Here is a 20,200-nt window from a genome sequence, read left to right on the forward strand (position 1 = left end):
AAATGAGGAGAATTCCTGACCTCATTTTTTGATATTAGTTTGAGTGCCCAGGATAATCAACTCTGTCTTATCATCGTTCAGACAGAGGCCATGAGTGGCCATCCAAGCCTGGATGATAAGATATACCCTGTTCACCAATTCCGTGTCTTTCACATGATCCCCAGAAAGCAGGCGGAGGATCTGTGTATCATCTGCATAATAAGTGTAGGTGATACTTGGTGAAGATGTTATATTGAGTTGGGGAGACGCAGGAGCCCTGGGGGACACCGCATAAGATAGGGGTGGGATCTGCCGCTGCCGGGGGGTCGAAGACTCTCATCGTTCTTTCACTCAGAAATGACTCAATCCATCTGATGGCTTCCGGGGAGAAATGGGCAGAGGAATCCAGGTGACTACAGAGGACTTTGTGATCCACCAAATCAAAGGCAGCTGAGAGGTCAAGGAGTAGCAGAAGTACTGTTCTCCCTTTGTCTCGTATCTCGTCAATTTGGGATTTCAAGTCAATAAGGGCAGTTTCAGTTCCATGTAAGGGACGGAAGCCCGATTGTCTCTCGCCTAGGAGGTTGTGTAGTTCTAGATGCTTTTGAATTTGGTTATAAGCAGCTTTGTCCAGAATCTTGAGAAGAAACGGTACCGTAGTAATAGGGCGGTAATAGTAGGGATGAGGGGGTCTAATGTCTGCTTTTTAAGTAGGGGGAGTACCCAGGACTGTTTAAGGTTGGCAGGGATGGTGGCTGAGGCAAAGGAGGCGTTAATCAGTTTGTGATAAAGGGCGATAATTCTCTGGCAGCGTCTTTTATTAACTGTGCTGGGCAGAGGTCACCTTTACAGTTAGATGGTTTAAGCGACAGGATAATTTTTTCTACTTCCAAGGTGGTCAATTTAGAGAAGTGGAAGGAATCACTGTGCGCCAATAGATTATTGGTGTTGGGCATTTTAGGCGAATCCTGAATTTTAAGTACTTCTTTTTTTTGCTGGATTTTATTTTGGAGAGTAATAATTTATGTGTTAGGGTTTGCTGGATGTCTGTGCACCAAGGTTTGTCCTTGGTACAGGCGTCCGGTGTGGCGATCGGCGACTCAAGTTCCTTTAGAATAGAAAAGAGCTCTTTCATGCTGGAATTAGAGTTGGCTATACGGTCATCATACGAGTTAAGTTTTTCCTAGCAAACTTCTTTTTTGTAAAGTGAGGAGACAGAGGTTAGTTTGGCTTTGTTGTCGACTGAAGGACAGAGCCTCCAGGTGGTTTCACTTTTTCTTTTCAAGATGCGCAAGTCTCTTAATTGTGGAGTAAACCATTTGTTTAGGTGTGCTTTTGGTTTGCTTGGTCTGAGTTTGAGAGGTGCCAGTTTATCTAGGGTAACGAGCATGATATTATTGAATTCTTGTACTAGGGTGCTGGGGCTTAGATTAGCTGATTATGCATTGAGGGTCGGTAATATAGCTGGGATCACTTTCTCTACCGTAATGCATTTTTTATTTCTGGTTAAGCAAGGCGGTGCTATTGGAAGGATTGTGGGGTTAGGTCTAGACGTGGCTAGGTTAAAGGACACTAAATAATGGTCTGTCCAAGGTAGGGGTTTTATGGATAGGATAGTGGCTGAGCAGTTACAGTCGGCTATCCAATCTAGCGTTCTTCCCTTCAGATGCGTAGGCGTGTCAACTCTTTGAGATAGGCCTAGTGCGTGAATAGTGTTGGCTACCGCTGTAGCATTAGTATCCGTGGTGTCATGGGAATCTAAGTTAAAGTCCCCAAGGAGGATTATTTGAGAACAAGGATTGAGGTTATTAGTGAGAAGGTTGTGGAGATCCTCATCAAAGGTGCCTAAGGGGCCTGGTGGTCTATATAAAAAGTGGATGGTGAGAGTTTGTTTATTATTTATCTGGAGTTTAGCAGATAAAGTGTCGCAGGATTGGATCGATTGGGTACGTACTAGTCTGAGTGAGAGGCTTGTTTTGGAGATTATGGCGATGCCACCGCCTCTTGCACCTTCTCGGTCATTTCTGATTATCGTGTGGCCATCCGGGATGGCTAGCATGAGCGAAGGTCCGGCTGCATTGTGTAGCCAAGTCTCTGTGATAGCGAGAAAGTCAAGGTTGCATTCTGAGATTAGGTCGGCAATGTCTAGGGCATGGGCGACAAGCAATCTCACGTTCAGGAGTGCTCCAACGATAGTTGGGGTCTTGGAGACCTCTGTGGCTTGGGGGGATGGAGTAGTAGGTGTATTAGATGTAGTGAGCTTATTGTTCTGAGTAGGGCAAGTATTGGAATTGGGTGAAGGCGGTAGTCTAAAATAGCGAGGATTGCAGATCTGCTGGAAGTTAGTTTTGATGTTGGTAGGGGGAAGAGACCTACGGGGAGGTTCATGCAGTTTGGTTAGCCTGGCACGGAGTCTAAGGTTTCTACTAAGTGTATCACATGGACGTGATGCAGACGTGGATGTTTCAAGGGATCCATGGCTAGGATATAGGTATTGGCCTGGAGAATTACAGGTCAGATGTATTACCGATGTCAGAGGAGGCAGGGTGTTAGGTAGGTTAACATCTAGCATGATGAGTAGATGTAGGATAGTCCTCAGTAGGACTGTGTAAATAGCTAGATACATAGTTATATAAGGAGGCCTATCTAAGATACCACATGAGTAGTTGGTGGGAGCAGTTGGTAGCAGGTATGAAACACAATGTATGCTAGAGGTATTAGCATGTAGGAGCAATCTGGTAATAAGAGTCACCTAGATACTAAGTGCTAATATGATATATGTAGTCAATGACTCAGTAGCAATGATTCAGCTATACCGGCTAGGTAGGTGCAAGAGCAAATGCAATCAAGATCGCAGAGGCAGAAGTTTAACTAAGCTGGCTAAGAAAGTACATGTGCAAGTGCAATCAATGACTCAGAGGCTGGGCCGACTAGGTAAGTACAGAATCAAATGCAAGCAGGTCTCAGCAACAAAGGTTCAGCTATGCTGACTAGGAGGGTGCAGGACCAAAGATACAATCAATAATTCTAGGCAATAGTTTGGCTAGGTCGAGTGGATGAGTGCAGCCGGTTGCAGGTTAAAGTGGTCTGTTAGTGACCATGCGGCACAACACCATTGTAGTGATCTAATAGCGACCATAGGGCACAACACAAATTAGGGTGGTCTGTTAGCGACCATAAAGCTCAACACAATTGTAGTGGTCTGATAGCGACCATAGGGCACAACACAATTGTAGTGGTCTGATAGCGACCCTAAGGCACAACACAATTTAGAGTGGTCTGTTAGTGACCATGAGGCACATCACCATTGTAGTGGTCTGATAGCGACCATAAGGCACAACACAATTTAGGGTGGTCTGTTAGCGACCATAAGGCATGACCATACTAAATGCAAATATGGGCGCAGGGTATCCCTGGGCAAATCAGAGCAAAACACAGATGCTCAATGCAGATTAGGGTCAGAGCAAAACACATAGAACACAGAAGCTAAATGCAAATAGGGGCGCAAGGCACCACTGGGTAAGGCAATGTAGAGCACAAAGAGGTTAAATGCAGTAGTAGAGGCATAGTACAAGTAGGCGTATCTATACAGAGCATATTGGACTGAATGCAGATGTGGCGTGAGGCCCCTTCCGACGAGGAGATTCAGGGGAGGCCGTGCAAGAGATGCTGTACAATGGCAGACAGATATTATGAGTCAATAAGTTTCTTGCGGGTGAAGGGTGGTTGTGACTGACCAGGCGCAGGGGACACCAGCGATGTAGAGTACTTTAAGGCTGGAGGGAGGGTGTTAGGTGTTACCTTAGCTCCGGGAGAGTTCGTTGCCGGGCATCGCTGGTCAGGTAGGCATGAAGAGACCACGGGCGTCGTAGCAATCAGCGGCAAAAAGGGCATAGGAACATCGCCGGGCGCTGATTGCGCTCGGTCAGCTCAGTCAGAGCCTGAAGCCTTTTTTCTTCGCCTTGCTTCTGCGACCCGGCTTCCGCCTGCCGGCGAATCGCGTTGAGTTAAGGAGAAGTGAGGTAGCCAATCAGGACACGGCTAAAGGCCTGGTGGGGACAGGCAGAGGAGAGGACACGGCAAATCAAGGACGGCGGCCATTTTAGAATGATAAAGCACCTTGGGTGCATATGGTGGATGATGGCAACAAATGGGCTGATAAGCCCACTCTCTGTGTAGGAGCATCATGCTGATGAGGGATTGCAGGATGCGTTGTGTGCATTCCGAGCACAAAATTGGAATCAAATTTTGGTGGGACACGGAGGGGCTTGGGGGACAGCTGATCTTGAGCCCCAAGCTTACCTTAGATCCTGGGTGGGTCGGTGGGGTGCTGCTCCTGCAGTGCGCCCGCGCATTGGAGAGCTCCTGCTCCCGGAATGCAGGAAGGCTAATGCTAGTGTGTTAGGTGATCGCTCACCGCCGCGGCCACCAATGTTCATCCAGGGAGGCTGCAGGTTCAAATCAATGGTGTTGGCTGGGGGTTTGTGGCGTTGGTCCTGCTGAGTACTGCGCCTAATGGTGAGGAATAACGTTGTTGGGCATCTAGGGTGCTCCGCAGAGGGATTCCAGTAGCTGATGGGTAGGAGGCACCCCCAAGGTGCAGGGCACTCACAGCCGCAGCGTCCATGGTCTGGCATCCACAGCGGAGTGTATAGATATTCCCAGCCGTTGACGGGGGAGGAGTCCCTGCACGTCACTGCCGGTAGCCACTGCTAGTGCACTCAGTGGGAGGCAGGGATATACTGAGGTTCACAACCTGGTTCCAACGTTCTCTGTGCTCTGGCCAATGTAGAGCCGGCCCTTGTGCCACGGCAGGAGGTGCCTGTCTCGCCATGCTTCTTATCCCTCACTGTCGCCCAGAGCGGGCTGCCCATTTCCTGCTCCCCGGTCGCCGATCAAGACAGGGGTGGGATCTGTGTGCTGCCAAGGAGGTCTGGGGGCCAGCTGCCCTTTCGGGGATATTGCAGGATGAGTGGAAAGAGACGAAGTCTGTCCTGGTCGGCCACGGGTGCAGGAGCTCTAAATGAGAGCCGCCATCTTAGACGCTGCGCAACAGCGCCACCCTATCTTGCTACCTTCTTAAATGGCCAGCCTCATCTAGGGCCCACATGTGAAAATCCCATGTCTCTTTCCCATAGCTCTGTGGGGGTGACCAAGGGATCCTTCCCATAACACACCCATGCCCCACACCATGTACGTGATGGTGCCTGCACCTTGGGTATTTCCACAAACACCCCCAAGATCAGGCAGGGGGCATCATCAAAACCCCTTCGTAGCCCAGCACTCCTGAAAACAGGCATCTGTCCTTGGTGAAAAATCCTACCCCTGCCTAGTCCAACACCCCAGGAAACAGAACCCTGGCCCTAGTGGCATGCCCTAACTCCCAAACCTCTCTCCAATTTCACCACCCCAGAAAACACACCCCTGGCTCTAGTGGCTCATCCTACCACCCCACACCAGCATCACAACTCAGAAAAAACACGGGTGAGCCCCTTTGACCATCATGTATTTTGATCCTTCTTGGCATCATCCCCAGAAGGTATAGAAAGCCAGCAGCCCTAGCTGAGCGGTGCCATGGCCAGAGGTTGAAGGCATGTTGTTGGCGATTGAGGCCGAGGACTCCTCCTGCCCTTGCTTCTGCCTCAATGTCAATAAGCATACCAGACAGTCTAGAATGGCAGAGAGCACACTGAACCCATGCACCATGGCGGTTGCCTCCCTGGTCCACTTGGCATGGACCGTTAAGGCTGCAAAGTAACAGGCAAGCCTATTTCATTCCTCATGTGTTTGCTGGAGTCTGAAAAGTACCCACGCCTTTCTGGCTGCTATTTCCTTTTGGACCACTTTCTGCCACTCCATGTCCCGCAGGCAGGCCAGAGCACATGCTGAGTGGAGGAGGCATTGGCATAAAATAGCTAGAGATCCACATGTGCATCTCATTGGTCACCATCAGTACCACTGTATGTGTTATTCTGATTCTGACCAGGGTGTCACAGGGGTCGGCAACGTCAGCCACTGTAATGTCTTGCTCCTCATGCAAACTGCAAATCATGACGCAACCAGATCAAGGGGGTCCATAAACCCATGAGTCACTGGGCGGCTGCTGGAGCAGCTGCAGCATCTGTTGGTTGGGATGTGAGGGCCACTCTTAGTGGCATATTCGGCACGGCAAATGGCTATATTTGCACTTCTGCCAGCTGTAGGGGTGGTGGTTTTAGATGTGGTGGTGGTTGTGGCAGTAGTAGCCCGGTGATGGCAGTGGCAGGTGTGACCTGGGATCTGGAGGAAGGCTGGGTGGGCACCCTGTCATTGCCAGGATCTTTGGCTGGAGGCGCTCTTCTATCGTGATTTGATCTCTGGTTCTTCTGTTGGAGAGGTATTCAAAATAGAGCCACACAACAGAGCAAATGGGGAATGTGCCAGGAAATCATGCCATTTGGGGCATGCGTGCACATCTGCACATCCTGTATCCGGGATGCAAGGCCCCGATAGGTCTATCATGCCACAAAGTAATGCAGTGCCGTTGGATTGGAGCATGGATACAATTGTGTTGACTTACAGATGTTGAGCCATGCTGACACCCCACAATGACCTAGTGGCATATTCTATTACCATATGCCTGTTGCATGCCATTCCAAAAAGGGTGTATATGTTGATTAGCGACCCCTATCTTAAGCAAGCAAGCCCCTCGGGTGCATTTTGCCTTTCTGGTCTGCCAGTGCCATCGAGGCTGTGTAGGTGGGCAGTCACACTCGCCTGCACTCCCGGACTTATGACTACGTTCCGACTGTCTGCATGTGATTAACCTACAGCCAGTGTATACACATTGAGTTGAATGATGCCCACAGTATGTGTGACTGTTTCTCACCTCGGAGCTGTTGGCATACGTTTGTGACTGCATTTGCAGTATTGTCATGGGTACATGAATAATAGCAATACCCCTTTCTAGCACCCAGAGGTTCCCTACACATTTCTATCAGATGCATTTGGTTTGAACCATTGAAACACTGCATGCCATTGTATATTCACAGTACACTTCTACCTCTGCTGATGTCACACTGTCCTACCACGCGTTGCATGAGACTTTGGCCTGGGTGCCACCAGTCTGTGCAATGTCAAACAGCGTTTGCTCTGCACTTCATTGAGCTAAGTGCACAGTTGCACAGGTTATACTTCTGACCTGTGCACATTGACAATACAGGCTTCCTAGCTGCCTTTTACTCCACCCACCACCACATTGCTCCCTTACCCACTGTTACAAACAGTTCCATGTGGCATGAGATGTGTCCCATACGACAGACTTGCACTTTTCCTCTGCAATGACCCAACAGTGGCACAGACTGGCATACTTTGTTTTGAGCATAATCCTTGCACACTGTGACATATAACTATGCTTTGGGCCATAAGGTGTTGTGAGGTGAAGTGAAGTACACGTTAGATTGTGTTGTTAAGGACTTCTGAATGGGTCACAAAATGGGATTTTTCAACAAGCACAATCCTTGCACACTGTGACATATAACTATGCTTTGGGCTATAAGGTGTTGTGAGGTGAAGTGAAGTACACGTTAGATTGTGTTGTTAAGGACTTCTGAATGGGTCACAAAATGGGATTTTTCAACAAGCACAATTGTCTTTGTATTGTTGTGTGGCAAGGTTGAGGACACATGGCAGGGTGCAGCGGATTGTGGCAAATCCTGACATCCTGTGACCATTCTGGAATGGCTAATGCTGCTTTGGATCTGTGTTTCTCCACCTGTGCCAGTCAATTTATGACAGATTCATAGCGGCAATTCTGTATGCTAAGGGACACACTAGCAAGTACGTACATGGTGTGTGTGTGTGCTCACAGAGACTTTCAAGGGATCCCGTATCAACCTCCATTTCCCAGTGCTACATTTGGAGACTGGGTCCAGGATCCCAGCATTGTTCCCCTCCTAAGGCCTCAGTACCAGATGTTTTGTCACTCTGTGCCGTAAACAGTCAGGGGGCACACTGTGAGTTCCTTGTCTGAGAATGTTATCTTACTCTGACAACCCTTACCAACAGAATCACTCTTGGAACTCATGATTGGTGGATGGCTGCTCTGAAGGCAGAATTGCTATGGATGGTATTTTTCAAAATGGCTGCCATAGCAGATATTTTCCTAGGACACCAGAGACTCTTTTTTCATTAAAGGCTGCCAGTGATAACAGACATTTGGGGTTGTCCTCCAGCAGTAACAGTATTTTGAATAAAGTTACTGCCATCATGGCAGGGAAGTCATAATCGACTTGGTGGACTGCAAATAACACTGGTGGAGGTGTTTTTTGTGAGGAGGACTTTTTAAGAGAAGTACCATTGGACTCATCATAATGTCCCCCACAATAAGCCAAGTACAAAAGTATCATTCTAATGGTTCTCAAAAGACATATGAGTGGCTAAGACAGATACGATTGTTTCACAGAAGGACAGCCACATTGGAAACATCTCAACAGTTTGACGAGGTCCTCTTCCTGAGTCTGGGGATCAACAGGAAGGTGACTCATGGCACTGGGTAACCCCTCCAAACCCCCAAGCAAGTGATTGTTGAAGTTGCTTATTTATTTTATTCATTGGACATTTGTATCGCGCCCATGCAAAGGTGTTTCCAGGCACCACAAGACAAGATGGAGGGATTGGGGGGGGACATGGGAAATCAAAGAATACAACAAATACATGAAATATTGGCCTTGTGACAATCCTACGTGTTCAACCAGCACTCAGAATAATTTCATGTGGGGGTTTGCAGATCCTGCAGTCCTGCAACACACAATCTTTCAAACCTGTGACTTCCTGAACATTGGGAGACTGATGTAGGATACACATGTACATTGGTTGTCATCTTATGAGAAAGTCACATGCCAGAGAAAACCCGAGTTCACTTGCCTGTTCATCCTGCATTATATTACAGGTAGGAAGTTGTTAAACTTAGTGTTTCATGCCCCGATTGTCCACCCTGGAAACACCATCATTCCAAACACTTGCAGGCATCCCGAGAGGGTCAGAGGAGCTAGTATAAAATCCAAAATGGCTACCCTGACAGATATAGGTTTGATCCCACACCATGAGCCAGAATCAGTACCAGATGTTTCTACATAGCCTAGCCAATCTCATCCTTCACTCCGTTTCCATCGACACGTGCAGACCCTCAGTAAAAGTCCACCTGGGGGCAAGAGGGAACAGAGTATGAACACACCCAGCACCACTTAGTAGGTATAAGTTACGGGGGCAGGACGCCTGCATTTGGTAAAGGTTGGAGGCTGGAAGACCAGCATGTGACAGAAATGGAAGAGATTGGAGACAGGGCAGAGGAGAGCTGGAGGATATGGTACGCTGAAGGGAAGAAGCAGGAAGTATTAAATCAGGAGTGGAGAAGGAGGTGTTTATCAGTAGTTGAGTAGAAGCAGAAGTACCATCGGGAGCAGAGAGTAGGTGGTGACATCAGCAGTGAAGAAGGAGATGGTTATTCATGGAGTGGAGAGGAAGGAGGAGGTGACATCAGGAGTGGCAAAGGAGGAGGTGATAACTGCTGGAGAACAACAGGAGCAGGGACATCCAAGGTGGCACGGAAGGGTGTTGATAACATCAAGAGTAAGACAGAGGCAGTACCGACCAAGGCACGAACTTTGGAGGAGAGGGAGCGGAAGAAGGGGGTGGCTGTCAAAGAGGTGGTATGACCAGAGACTAAAGATTTGCAAGAGGAAGACCTTGCAGAGGAAACAGGACTCCCGGGAATGTAAAGGAAGAGAACCTCAGAGGCTGGGAGTGAGGTAAAAGCAAGCTCTCCTAACCGTTGATGACAGTGATACAGAAAGTGGGAGGAGAAAGCAAAGACGATTTAAGAATTGGCGATAGATGTAAGGAATACCAAGGGATAGTCAGCTACCATAGGCAGGACCCATTGTGCTAGGTTTGCCCTATATGGGTCCAGACAGTGGGAGGACACATGAGATGGGACCATGAATGGTATTGTTAGTACAGAGCAGGAAAGGGGCATAGGGCCAGGGGTCTTCCACCAAAATACCCCTCCCCACCTCTCTCTGCCTATTACAACCAATGAAGCGACCTCTCCAACAACCTGATGACTGTCTTCGTCCAAGGGTTTAGAAAATCCACAAGCCAGCAACACCAAGAAAGGGGAATGTTACACAACCTACCTGGGAGTTGAAACACCTGGAAAGGAAGAGGGTTCTGGAACCCAGTGAGCCTGCACCACCAGGGAAGCGGGAAGTACAGCAACCTTTTGAGATCTCTGAGGACAGGGACTCTGACGCCATATTAATAATTTGAAAGAAAAATCGCCATTTGAACAAAATATTTGTTAATGCTGTTTTTTCATTCAAGTTATTAATATTGCTAATTTGTCCTCTTGCCCTCCCTTTCATCCAATAATGATACTACTGACATTATTCTACACGTTTTTTCTTTTTCCACCATTGCATGTAATAATTGTTATAGTTTGATTTATATTGGAATAAAAAGAATAATTTGTTCATGAAGCAATGTACTTTAATACACAGGAATATTGTGCTCAAAGATATTATGCTACTGCCCTGAGGAAGCTCCAGTTGAGTGAAACACGTGTAGGCAGTTAGTTAATCTGCCTTTGGCAGAAAGGCTGAGAAATTAAAAAGTGTAAATTCGTTATTCACAGTTGATAGATGGGGAACTGGTTTAAAGAACAGTATTTTGCATGCTGATATAATTCTTCAAACTCTAGCAGAATAAAAACAACTCAACTGACATAATCGAGAGGCACACTGTCGTTTTGCGGTTTTGTGATATTTTGACTTAGTTTAATGGACACATGGGCTAGGTGTTAACGCTGCATCAAGTACAGCGTCTCAAACAATATCATTTCCAAAATAGAAGTCACACAATTTGGTGCAAGATTGATCACCATTAACCCAAATTGTTCCATTTCGATCAAGTGTCATGCCTGTACCTGGCAATTTGAATTGCCAAGTACATACTGCTGACAACCCAATAGGATGTAAGCAACATTATTGTGCACTGGTTCCCAAAGCTGCTGGACACACATGCAGAAGAATAGCTTTCACAGGCTGGTTCCCCAAAGTTGCAACTTGTTCAGGACAACCTGTTCTCTGAAACATGCTAATAAATTATGGCACTCAGTAGCCTACCCGATGGAAAGCCAACAGGGCCTTAAGTGGCCAAATAAAATGAGCCTGGGCGCACCAAGGGGGCGTGGTCTAAGGAGGGGGGTCACCCGCCCCTGTTAAGCCACTCCCCCTTAACAGGCCGCGCCTCAATGGGTTGCAGACATCCCCCCTTGCCTGCCAAGCAGCCCTTTGCAGAGATCAGCACAGGCGAGGGTGCTGACCTATGCATCTATTAAAGGGATGGTCTAGTAAAAATTTTATTTAAAAAATAGATAGGCAACATAAAAAAAAAATACTAGCATTCTCCGTTTTAAAACTTCCTATGTAAAATTTTGAGCTATTCAAGCTCAAAATTTGCAAAAGCAAGCACATGGGCGCATCCATTTTGTGAAATGGAGGCCCTCCTGTGCTGGCTTTTGCTTTTGCGGCACTAATGAAGGAAAAGCCAGCCAGCTGTAGTAAACAAAGGCTACCGCTGGGTGGCTTTCCCTTCATTAGTGCTGTAGGCGGAGGACGGGGATTGGAGACCAGAGCAGGAAACCTGCAGCTGAATCTCGGTAAGTGCTATTTATTTTTGTTTTAAAAATAAACACTAGCTGCGTTTTTTTTCTAAGTTTTCCGGGCTGGAGGAGCCCGGAAAACTTAGAAATAAAACCGCAGCTTTAAAAACGTTGTATTTATGTTTGCGGTCGCTTTTGAAGCGACCGCAAACATAAATACAATGTTATTGTGTTGGAAAACGCTGCGGTTTTTCTTTCCAAGCTTCTCAGGCTCCTCCGACTCGGAGGAGCCTGAGAAACTTGGAAAGAAAACCGCAGCGTTTTCCAACACAACCGCGTGTGTTTCTGCCTGCCTTGGCTTTCACTTTGGGTCTCCGGTGCTCCCCTGGGGGAGCACCGGAGACCCAAAGTGAATGCCACAGCAGGCAGAAACACACGCGGTTATGTTTACATGCCGCGTAGTGTTTCTACCTGCAGCTGATTTCCCATTTGGGGCTCTCGGGCTCGAGCCCGAGAGACCCAAATGGGAAATGCTAAATGCTGCGTTGTCTGCCTAAATCTGCTTTCCCATTTGGGGTTCTCGGGCTCGCCGTGGGGAGCCTGAGAGCCCCAAATGGGAAAGCAGATTCAGGCAGAAACAACGCGGTTGTTTTCCGCAATGCCGCGTTGTTTCTGCCTGAATCTGCTTTACCATTTGGGGCTCTCGGGCTCCCCGTGGAGAGCCCGAGAGCCCCAAATGGGAAAGCAGATTCAGGTAGAAACAACGCGGTTGTGTTGGAAAACGCTGCAGTTTTCTTTCCGAGTTTCTCAGGCTCCTCCGAGCCGGAGGAGCCTGAGAAACTTGGAAAGAAAAACCGCACCGTTTTCCAACACAACGTTGTATTTATGTTTGCGGTCGCTTCAAAAGCGACCGCAAACATAAATACAACGTTTTTAAAGCTGCGGTTTTATTTCTAATTTTTCCGGGCTCCTCCAGCCCGGAAAACTTAGAAAAAAAACTGCAGCTAGTGCTTATTTTTTAAAAAAAAATAAATAGCACTTACCGAGATTCAGCTGCAGCTTTCCTGCTCTGGTCTCCGGTCCCCGTCCTCTGCCTACAGCACTAATGAAGGGAAAGCCACCCAGCAGTAGCCTTTGTTTACTACAGCTGGCTGGCTTTTCCTTCATTAGTGCCGCAAAAGCAAAAGCCAGCACAGGAGGGCCTCCATTTACAAAATGGATGCGCCCATGTGCTTGCTTTTGCAAATTTTGAGCTTGAATAGCTCAAAATTTTACATAGGAAGTTTTAAAACGGAGAATGCTAGTATTTTTTTTTTATGTTGCCTATCTATTTTTTAAATAAAAATGTTTACTAGACCATCCCTTTAACAAAAGGGATGCATAGCGGGGAACAGGGCCTCACCTTTTCAGCCTTAATGGTGGCGCTGTCCTTCACCAGTCTTTTCTTTAGCTAAGAGATCGCTGCATCTCTTAGCTAAAGAAACGCCTAGAGTGGGACAGCACCAGCATTACAGCTGAAAAGCTGAGGCCGCTGGAAACCAAGGCCTTTTTTCCTAAAACCTGAAGCTCCCACGAATGAGAGGGAGCTTCAGGCTTTAGTAAAAAGGCCTCGGTTTCCACCAGTCTCACCCTTTCTTCATAATGGTGGTGCCAGCACAAGGGCATCTCTGGTGCCATCGCCACCATTATGAAAAAAGTAATTTTATTCTAAAGCCTGAAGTGCTTGCGCAATGAACGAGAGCATCAGGCTTTATATAAAAATCCTTGGGCTCTAGATGGCGCGGGCGCCTACAGACAAGAGCGAGCCCTGGCAGGGCCCCATCTCAGAACCATATGTCTGAGCCGGCTCTGGCTATCCCCGACCTGTTAAACCTGCTGTCCTGCAACAGGAGGAGATAACTGCCACTGGAGTGAATGTGACTTTAATAGGCAGATTACCACCATACTCAGGATAAAACTACTAGATGGATGCTTCCAACAAGGTGGATGTTTTCCATCTCGGCGCTCTGAGTCACATCAAGACAAGTCGCGCGCCATCTCCGTCTCTGATGTCACTCTGAACCTCTCAGTGGAAATGTTCCCCACCCTTAATACCTACCAACCTGTAATTCTAAATGTGATGTGTTTTTAAATTTGCTTTCATTTGTTTAGTTTTGTGTTGCACAATTCACGGGGTGGTTTCATGTCTTCACACCTTTGCTTCCCCTGTGTAGCATTTATCAACAGAACAATCCTACAAGGCCCAAGTGTGCTGCGTAAACAAGACCAATGCAAAGATTGAAGAGGAGCTCCTGAAGGCGAAGTCCGAGAAGGCTGCTGTGCTAAATGACCTGGCCTCGACGCGCGAGCTCTGCATTAAACTGGACTCCAGCAAAGAGGTGGTCACGCGGCAACTGAACGCCAAAGCGCAGGAGGTGGAACGGGTATGTGAAGGCCTGACTTATACGGCAAGAGACTGGGCAGTATGTTCAGTGCTGGTCATTGGGCCGGCTCTCAGCGGATCTGAGATCTGGCACCAGATATGGGCCGGATCTCGGGATCCGGCCAGAGTCAGCCACCTATGCCCATGAACCACGCTGGAAAACTTAAAAAAGAAGAAAAAAAAGCGCCCGTAACGGCAGCATTGTCTTTTACCGTGGCTTTGGCACTTGTGTGTAATGCACAATGCTCACTACATGTACAACTGATTCCTTGCAGTTGTACATGTAGCAAGCATTGTGGATTACAGAGCTGGCGGTAAAAGATGTTCCAGCATTGCTGGATGTCCACTATGAGCCCCGCCCCCTCTAGACCATGCCCCTTGGGCACCGCCCCCCTACTCCTCCCCCACCCCGGCCCTTATGTTGTGAGATCCCCCACCACATTTTTTCCATTTCCACCACTGAGTATGTTAAAATGAAAGAGGTTTATTTTTTTCTTTAACTACCCAAATCCTCTGTAGATGAAGGATTATTTCTGTTATGGGAATACTCAATTTCAGAACTGCTCCTAACACTATTTAAGCAGAGGTTACCTTGCACACAGCAGGGGGCAGTGACGTGGGGTGGCCCAAGTGTGGCACTGATTATGTAGGGGTGGCATGAAGTACAGCGCACAGGCACGCGCACACACACACACCCTCTCTCTCTCTTAATGGAGTGACACCTGGGGTGGCTAATCAGTTTCCAGTGGTAGCACGTGCCAGCCCAGGCCACTCCCTGGACACGCCTATGGCAGGGAGTATGAATATGTGGCTTTGATTGTTAGCTGGCTGTTTGAGAAAACATTTTCCCATCGCTATTGACAGTAATGTTTCATGATAATGTATTGAGAAATAGTGTACTAGTGTTTATGCTAGTTAGACCACTGCTGGTCAATAAACGTTAGTGCCAAATATCACAAGCTGCATTTTCACAGAGGCCTTGTAGGGCTAATGGGATCACGAGAGTCTCCCATAACTTTGATATAGATATATTTATATATTTATATATATTTCTGAGGCTTGTGGAATCTGCTTAGATCACATGCTATGTATAGGCCGACATCTAGTGGAAGCTGCAGAGTATTACAGTTGTTATTTTCGAAATTCGAAAAGGGACGTAGACAGGGCGTGCGAGTAATACTATCCCTAATGTGACATCCACTGTCCTTTCGGCTTACCGCCATTGATTTATATAAATTACTGATAGTTTTTCTTACTGTCCTTTATATTCTATACCACCGGCTATCGAGATCATCTGACAGCGATGAAGAGACGACCGTCGAAGACTCCCGGCAACTGATCCGTCCGGCCTGGAAGTCCGCTTCGGGTTTCGGCCCTCACAGTAGGGAGACAGGGGGGAGGACATTCAAGAATGTATTTGCCCCTTTTCGTACATTACACTCGCCTAGCTGCCGTGTCATTCCGTTATGGATTGGAGCCCTTTTAAACTTTGTCCGAAGTGCAACAAAAATTTCCTGTGGGTCGCCAAGCACCTTGTATGCAACCTTTGTCTCCCTCGGGATCACGTCGAAGGGACCTATCGAGCGTGTAAGCTCTTTAAACCCAAGACGCCAAAGGACCGCTTAACCAAACGCCTGGCCCACCACGCCATGCAGGTCGAGGCCACCATGGACGTGGCGGGGACTTTCAGCGACGGCAGCAACGCAGCGGTATCCGATGGCGAAGGCGACAGGGATGCTCCAGTTTCCCAAGCGCAGGCCCCCAAACCCATCAAACAGTCCAGCAGTGGCACACTCACAGCCCCTTCCACTAAGCACACAACCCACGGCCGAGACTCGACACGTGTGTTGGACAAAGGCCAACGCACAACGTCTAGGGAGAGGTCTGTAGAATCACTGTCCTCTGGGCACTCGAGGTCCTGATCGCCGCATGACAGGCCCGACTGTCGAAAAACAGAACAGACGTCGTGAGCAAAACCATTCCCGAACGTCACACGTCAGTAGGCGAGACCTCGGATCAGTCTGTAGCCGAAATTCAACATTCTTCGTCAAAAACAGTAAAAACCAGCAAGTCTCAGAAGGCCTAGTGAAGGCCAGGGAGTACAAGAAGAGTTCTTCTAAGACCCCTCATAGGGAAAGGTCCCAGAAGGATAGGTCCCCTCACAAGAGTAAGGACCCACAAGAACAAGATCCCCTGTCTTTAGCCCTAAAGAAAAAGGCTCAGCCTACAACTGTAGTCCCGTCCACTCCTAAAGATCAGGGACTCCCATCTCACCCTCTGTCCATTCCTAACTCTGCCCAATGGTCAGCTGAGGATATTGATAGGGTCAGGAGGAGGATGTCCTTCGTGGCACACTTTTATGAGAAAGGCCCTGATTACTTCACAAGTTTTCAGTCCACCCCTCCCACAACAGCGGCCTCTGGTTCTCAGATCCCTGCTCAACCCCCTTCAAAAAGGTCTTGCCCCAATAATCTAGCGCAATACCCCACAGTCATTAACCTGTATGACCCGGACACCGACCATGAGGACCTCTTTGTTCAAGAGGCAGCAGATCCTTACTACAGGGAAAATGATGATGATGAGGTTGACCCAGATCCAGACATGTATAACATGGACTCTCTGTCAATCAGGATCCTCCTGTGATGGATTCACCCATAGATAATCAGCCACTAGTAAATTAAGTGCTCATCAAGGCAGCTGAGCATTTACAAATAGCAACACAGGAAACTCAACAGGACAAAGATTTTGTTGATGAAATTTTGGGGGATAAGAAGGCTGTGACTCAGTTTATTCCCCTCCTGCAGTCTGTTCAGCGAAAGATACAACCCTCGCTGGAAAAACCCAATCAGATGCAGGCGGTGAACCCCTTCGTAGAAAAGCTTTTCAGACCTGCCCCATCAGAGCCTCTATACATCAGGGGGCAGCTCAAGCCTGACTCTCTCATTGTTACAACAACAAGGAAAAGAGCTGGTCACCCCTAGCCTCCTCTGAAGCACCTCCGGACGGGGAGAGTAAGAAGCGGTATATGATGGGGAGGAATGTGGCCTCTTCCACTGCCTTTCAGGCCAGGATAGCTAGTAACTCCACTCTCTTAGCTAGTTATAACTGCCATAAATGGGATGAGGTCTCACCTTTGTTGTCATCAGCCCCTTTACCCCTCAAGACTCAATTGGCCCTTGGGGCTGCAAAAGGCAGGGAAGTTTCAAGCTGCTTGTTAAAAAGTAATCTTGACGCCGCAGACAACGCTGGCAGAATCATCGCAGAGGGAACCATTATTAAGCGTCACGCTTGGTTACGCCAATCCGGTTTCAAACCAGAGATGCAAGCAACTCTTATCAATATGTCCGTTGAGCCCAATGTACTCTTTGGTAAGGCCGTTGAGGATGCCTTGAAAACTCCTAAAGAAGAATATGATACACCAAAGTCATTGGGCCAGCTAACCAATAATCCCACGGGCCACAGGGGTAACAGTAATTTTCGTCGCTCACGCGGACAAAGTTCCCAGAGGGGTTTAAGCTACAATCAATATCAGGGAACATCCTCGGGGAACAATCAAGGCCATGCCTCTCAAAGTTACCAGAGAGAACTGCGCAGATCCCACAGTCGGGGGATGGGCTCCTCCTCTAGAGGCGGTACCCCACCACCGAAACAGTGTCTACCCAATTCAGGTGCCCTCCCATGCCTCTCCAGTAGGAGGGTGCATTTCAAACTTCACCCAAGCGTGGGAGGGAATCACCTCAGACAGATGGGTGCTGTCCACCGTGGCGGGCGGGCATTGTGTGGAGCTCCTCGAGCGACCCCAGAACCATCCCCTGCGCCAGAAAACACACTCCAAAGAAGACCAACGTATCCTCCTCAAGGAAATCGCCACGCTGCTCTAAAAGGACGCTATAGAAATCGTCCCGGCCAACCAGGTTAACAAGGGTATTTATTCAACCTACTTCCTTGTGCCAAAGAAAGATCTAACAATGCGCCAAGTATTAGATTTACGCATTACGCCCTGCAAACAAATATATCAAGCCACAAAAGTTCTGCATGACTACGCTACAAGAAGTAATCCCTCTGCTAAAGCGGGGGGGGGACTACAAGGCAACACTGGATATGAAAGATACCTATTTTCATATTTCAATAGCATCTGCTCCCAGGGTATTCACAAAGGTACTGGAGGTGGTGGCAGCACACCTGCGCAGGGAGGCAATCCCAGTGTACCCTTATTTGGACGACTGGCTGATTACAGGGGAGGCTCCCCTACTTTGCAGGCAAAACATTCAAAGAACTATCAACCTTCTCTTTCAACTGGGCTTCTCCATAAACAAGAAAAAATCAAGCCTAGTGCCGAGCACAACCAAACAGTTCCTAGTAGCTGTTATACACTCAAAAGAGGGGTTGGTCTTTCCATCCGAGGAAAGAGTCCAAAACATGTTACTGTAAATACCTCATTATTAAGCCGGCTGCCAGATATGCGTACGCAAAGCTATGTGTTTGCTAGGCATGATGGGATCCTGCATTTACCTGGTACCACACACGCACCTGCGCGTGCGACCCATGCAGGAGTGGTTGGCGAAACAGTGGTCTCAGGCAAGCGGTCAGTGGGACGATATAGTGGTTGTTTCGCCAACACTAGTACAAAACCGTCGTTGGTGGACAAGAGAAAACCTGTTGAAGGGAAGACCCTTCCACGATCCGGAAGCGCAAGCGATTGTCACAACAAAGGCCTCACTTGTCGGGTGGTGGGCTCGTTACCTTCATCACACAGCACAAGGTCTGTGGACTCATGCTACAGCATAGAACCACATAAATCTGCTGCAACTACTGGCGGTGTTCAAGGCCCTTCAGGCATTCCAGATACACCTAGCAAACCAGTCAGTGCAAGTCCTCACCGACAGCACTACAGCAATGTTTTACATCAGCAAACAGGGGGTACGCATTCTCCAAATCTGTCCAAGCTAGCACAACAAATTTGGAAATGGGCACTCAAACGGAAGATATTCCTATCGTCACAGCACGTTCCAGGGGAACTCAACTCGCCGGCAGACTCGTTGAGCAGAGATCCCCTACCAGAGGAACACGAGTGGCAACTAGACACAGGGGTCGTAGAACACCTCTTCTCTCTATGGGGTTTCCACACAACAGACTTGTTCGCTACAAGCGAAAACAGACAATGCCCAGACTTCGCTTCCAGGTTCCCCCAGCCAGGTTCCAAGAGCAACGCCCTATGGATGAACTGGCCAGGGAAATTTGCTTACGCTTTCCTCCCCCCGACTCGACTCATGACGAAGGTGGTGAACAAGATCCACAAGGATCAAGTGACGCTCATCCTAGTTGCTCCTATGTGGGCAAGACAACCTTGGTATCCACATCTGCGCAAACTGGCGATGTGCGATCCCATCAAGCTCCTGTACATGTCCAAGCTACTCACTTAGCATGGGGGTGTTAACAGTGCACACTCAGCCTCAATCTATAAACTTGGCAGCATGGCTCCTGAAGTCATAGAGTTCGGACATCTCAACCTACCACAGAGGTGTATGGATATCGTTAAGGAGGCATGAAAACCTAACACTAGACACTGTTATTTCGACAAAGGGGAAGAGATTTGTAATTTGGTGCCAGTCTAAACAGATTAACCCCATAGAATGTACCCCAAACCACATTCTAAGTTATATGCTCCACTTGCTATACTCAGGGTTAGTATTCAACTCTATTAAAGTCCACCTGGCGGCCTTGCCGGTTTACACCACCTCCCACAATAAAGTATCATGGTGGAAAGTGCCGGTAATCAAGGCATTCATGGAGGGAGTAAAGAAACTCCATCCTCCAATTTCAAACCCACCACCAGGTTGGGATCTCCATGTAGTACTCGCTAAGCTCATGGGACCCCCTTTCGAGCCAATGCACAAGTCAAGTCTTAAGCACCCAACTTACAAGACTGCCTTCTTAGTGGCTATTACTTCCATAAGAAGAGTTAGTGAAATACAAGCATTGTCAGTGCATGATCCTTTCTTTGTCATACACAAGGACAAACTGGTTTTACTGACACATCCTAGGTTCTCCCCTAAATTCATCTCAACATTTCATGTGAACCAGTCCATTGAGCTTCCAGCTTTCTTCCAGAACCCCCAAAGCTCAGCCGAGGTAAAATTCCACACACTAGATGTAAG

The 20,200-nt window shown here is 48.0% G+C and overlaps 1 protein-coding gene across 7 annotated transcripts in view; it reads left to right on the top strand.

The window, feature by feature from the left end:
* Positions 1 to 20,200, top strand: part of TSGA10 (testis specific 10) — a 539,078-nt gene that overhangs the window by 412,200 nt on the left and 106,678 nt on the right. For all 7 annotated transcript variants that reach the window (XM_069636638.1, XM_069636640.1, XM_069636642.1 and 4 more), the window contains exon 16: positions 13,834 to 14,043. In XM_069636638.1, coding sequence (XP_069492739.1) covers positions 13,834 to 14,043 — 210 coding nt within the window. The remainder of the gene's footprint in view (positions 1 to 13,833; positions 14,044 to 20,200) is intronic.

Source organism: Ambystoma mexicanum, chromosome 7p, assembly GCF_040938575.1.
Source record: "Ambystoma mexicanum isolate Mex_15411 chromosome 7p, UKY_AmexF1_1, whole genome shotgun sequence".
Classification (NCBI taxonomy): domain Eukaryota; kingdom Metazoa; phylum Chordata; class Amphibia; order Caudata; family Ambystomatidae; genus Ambystoma; species Ambystoma mexicanum.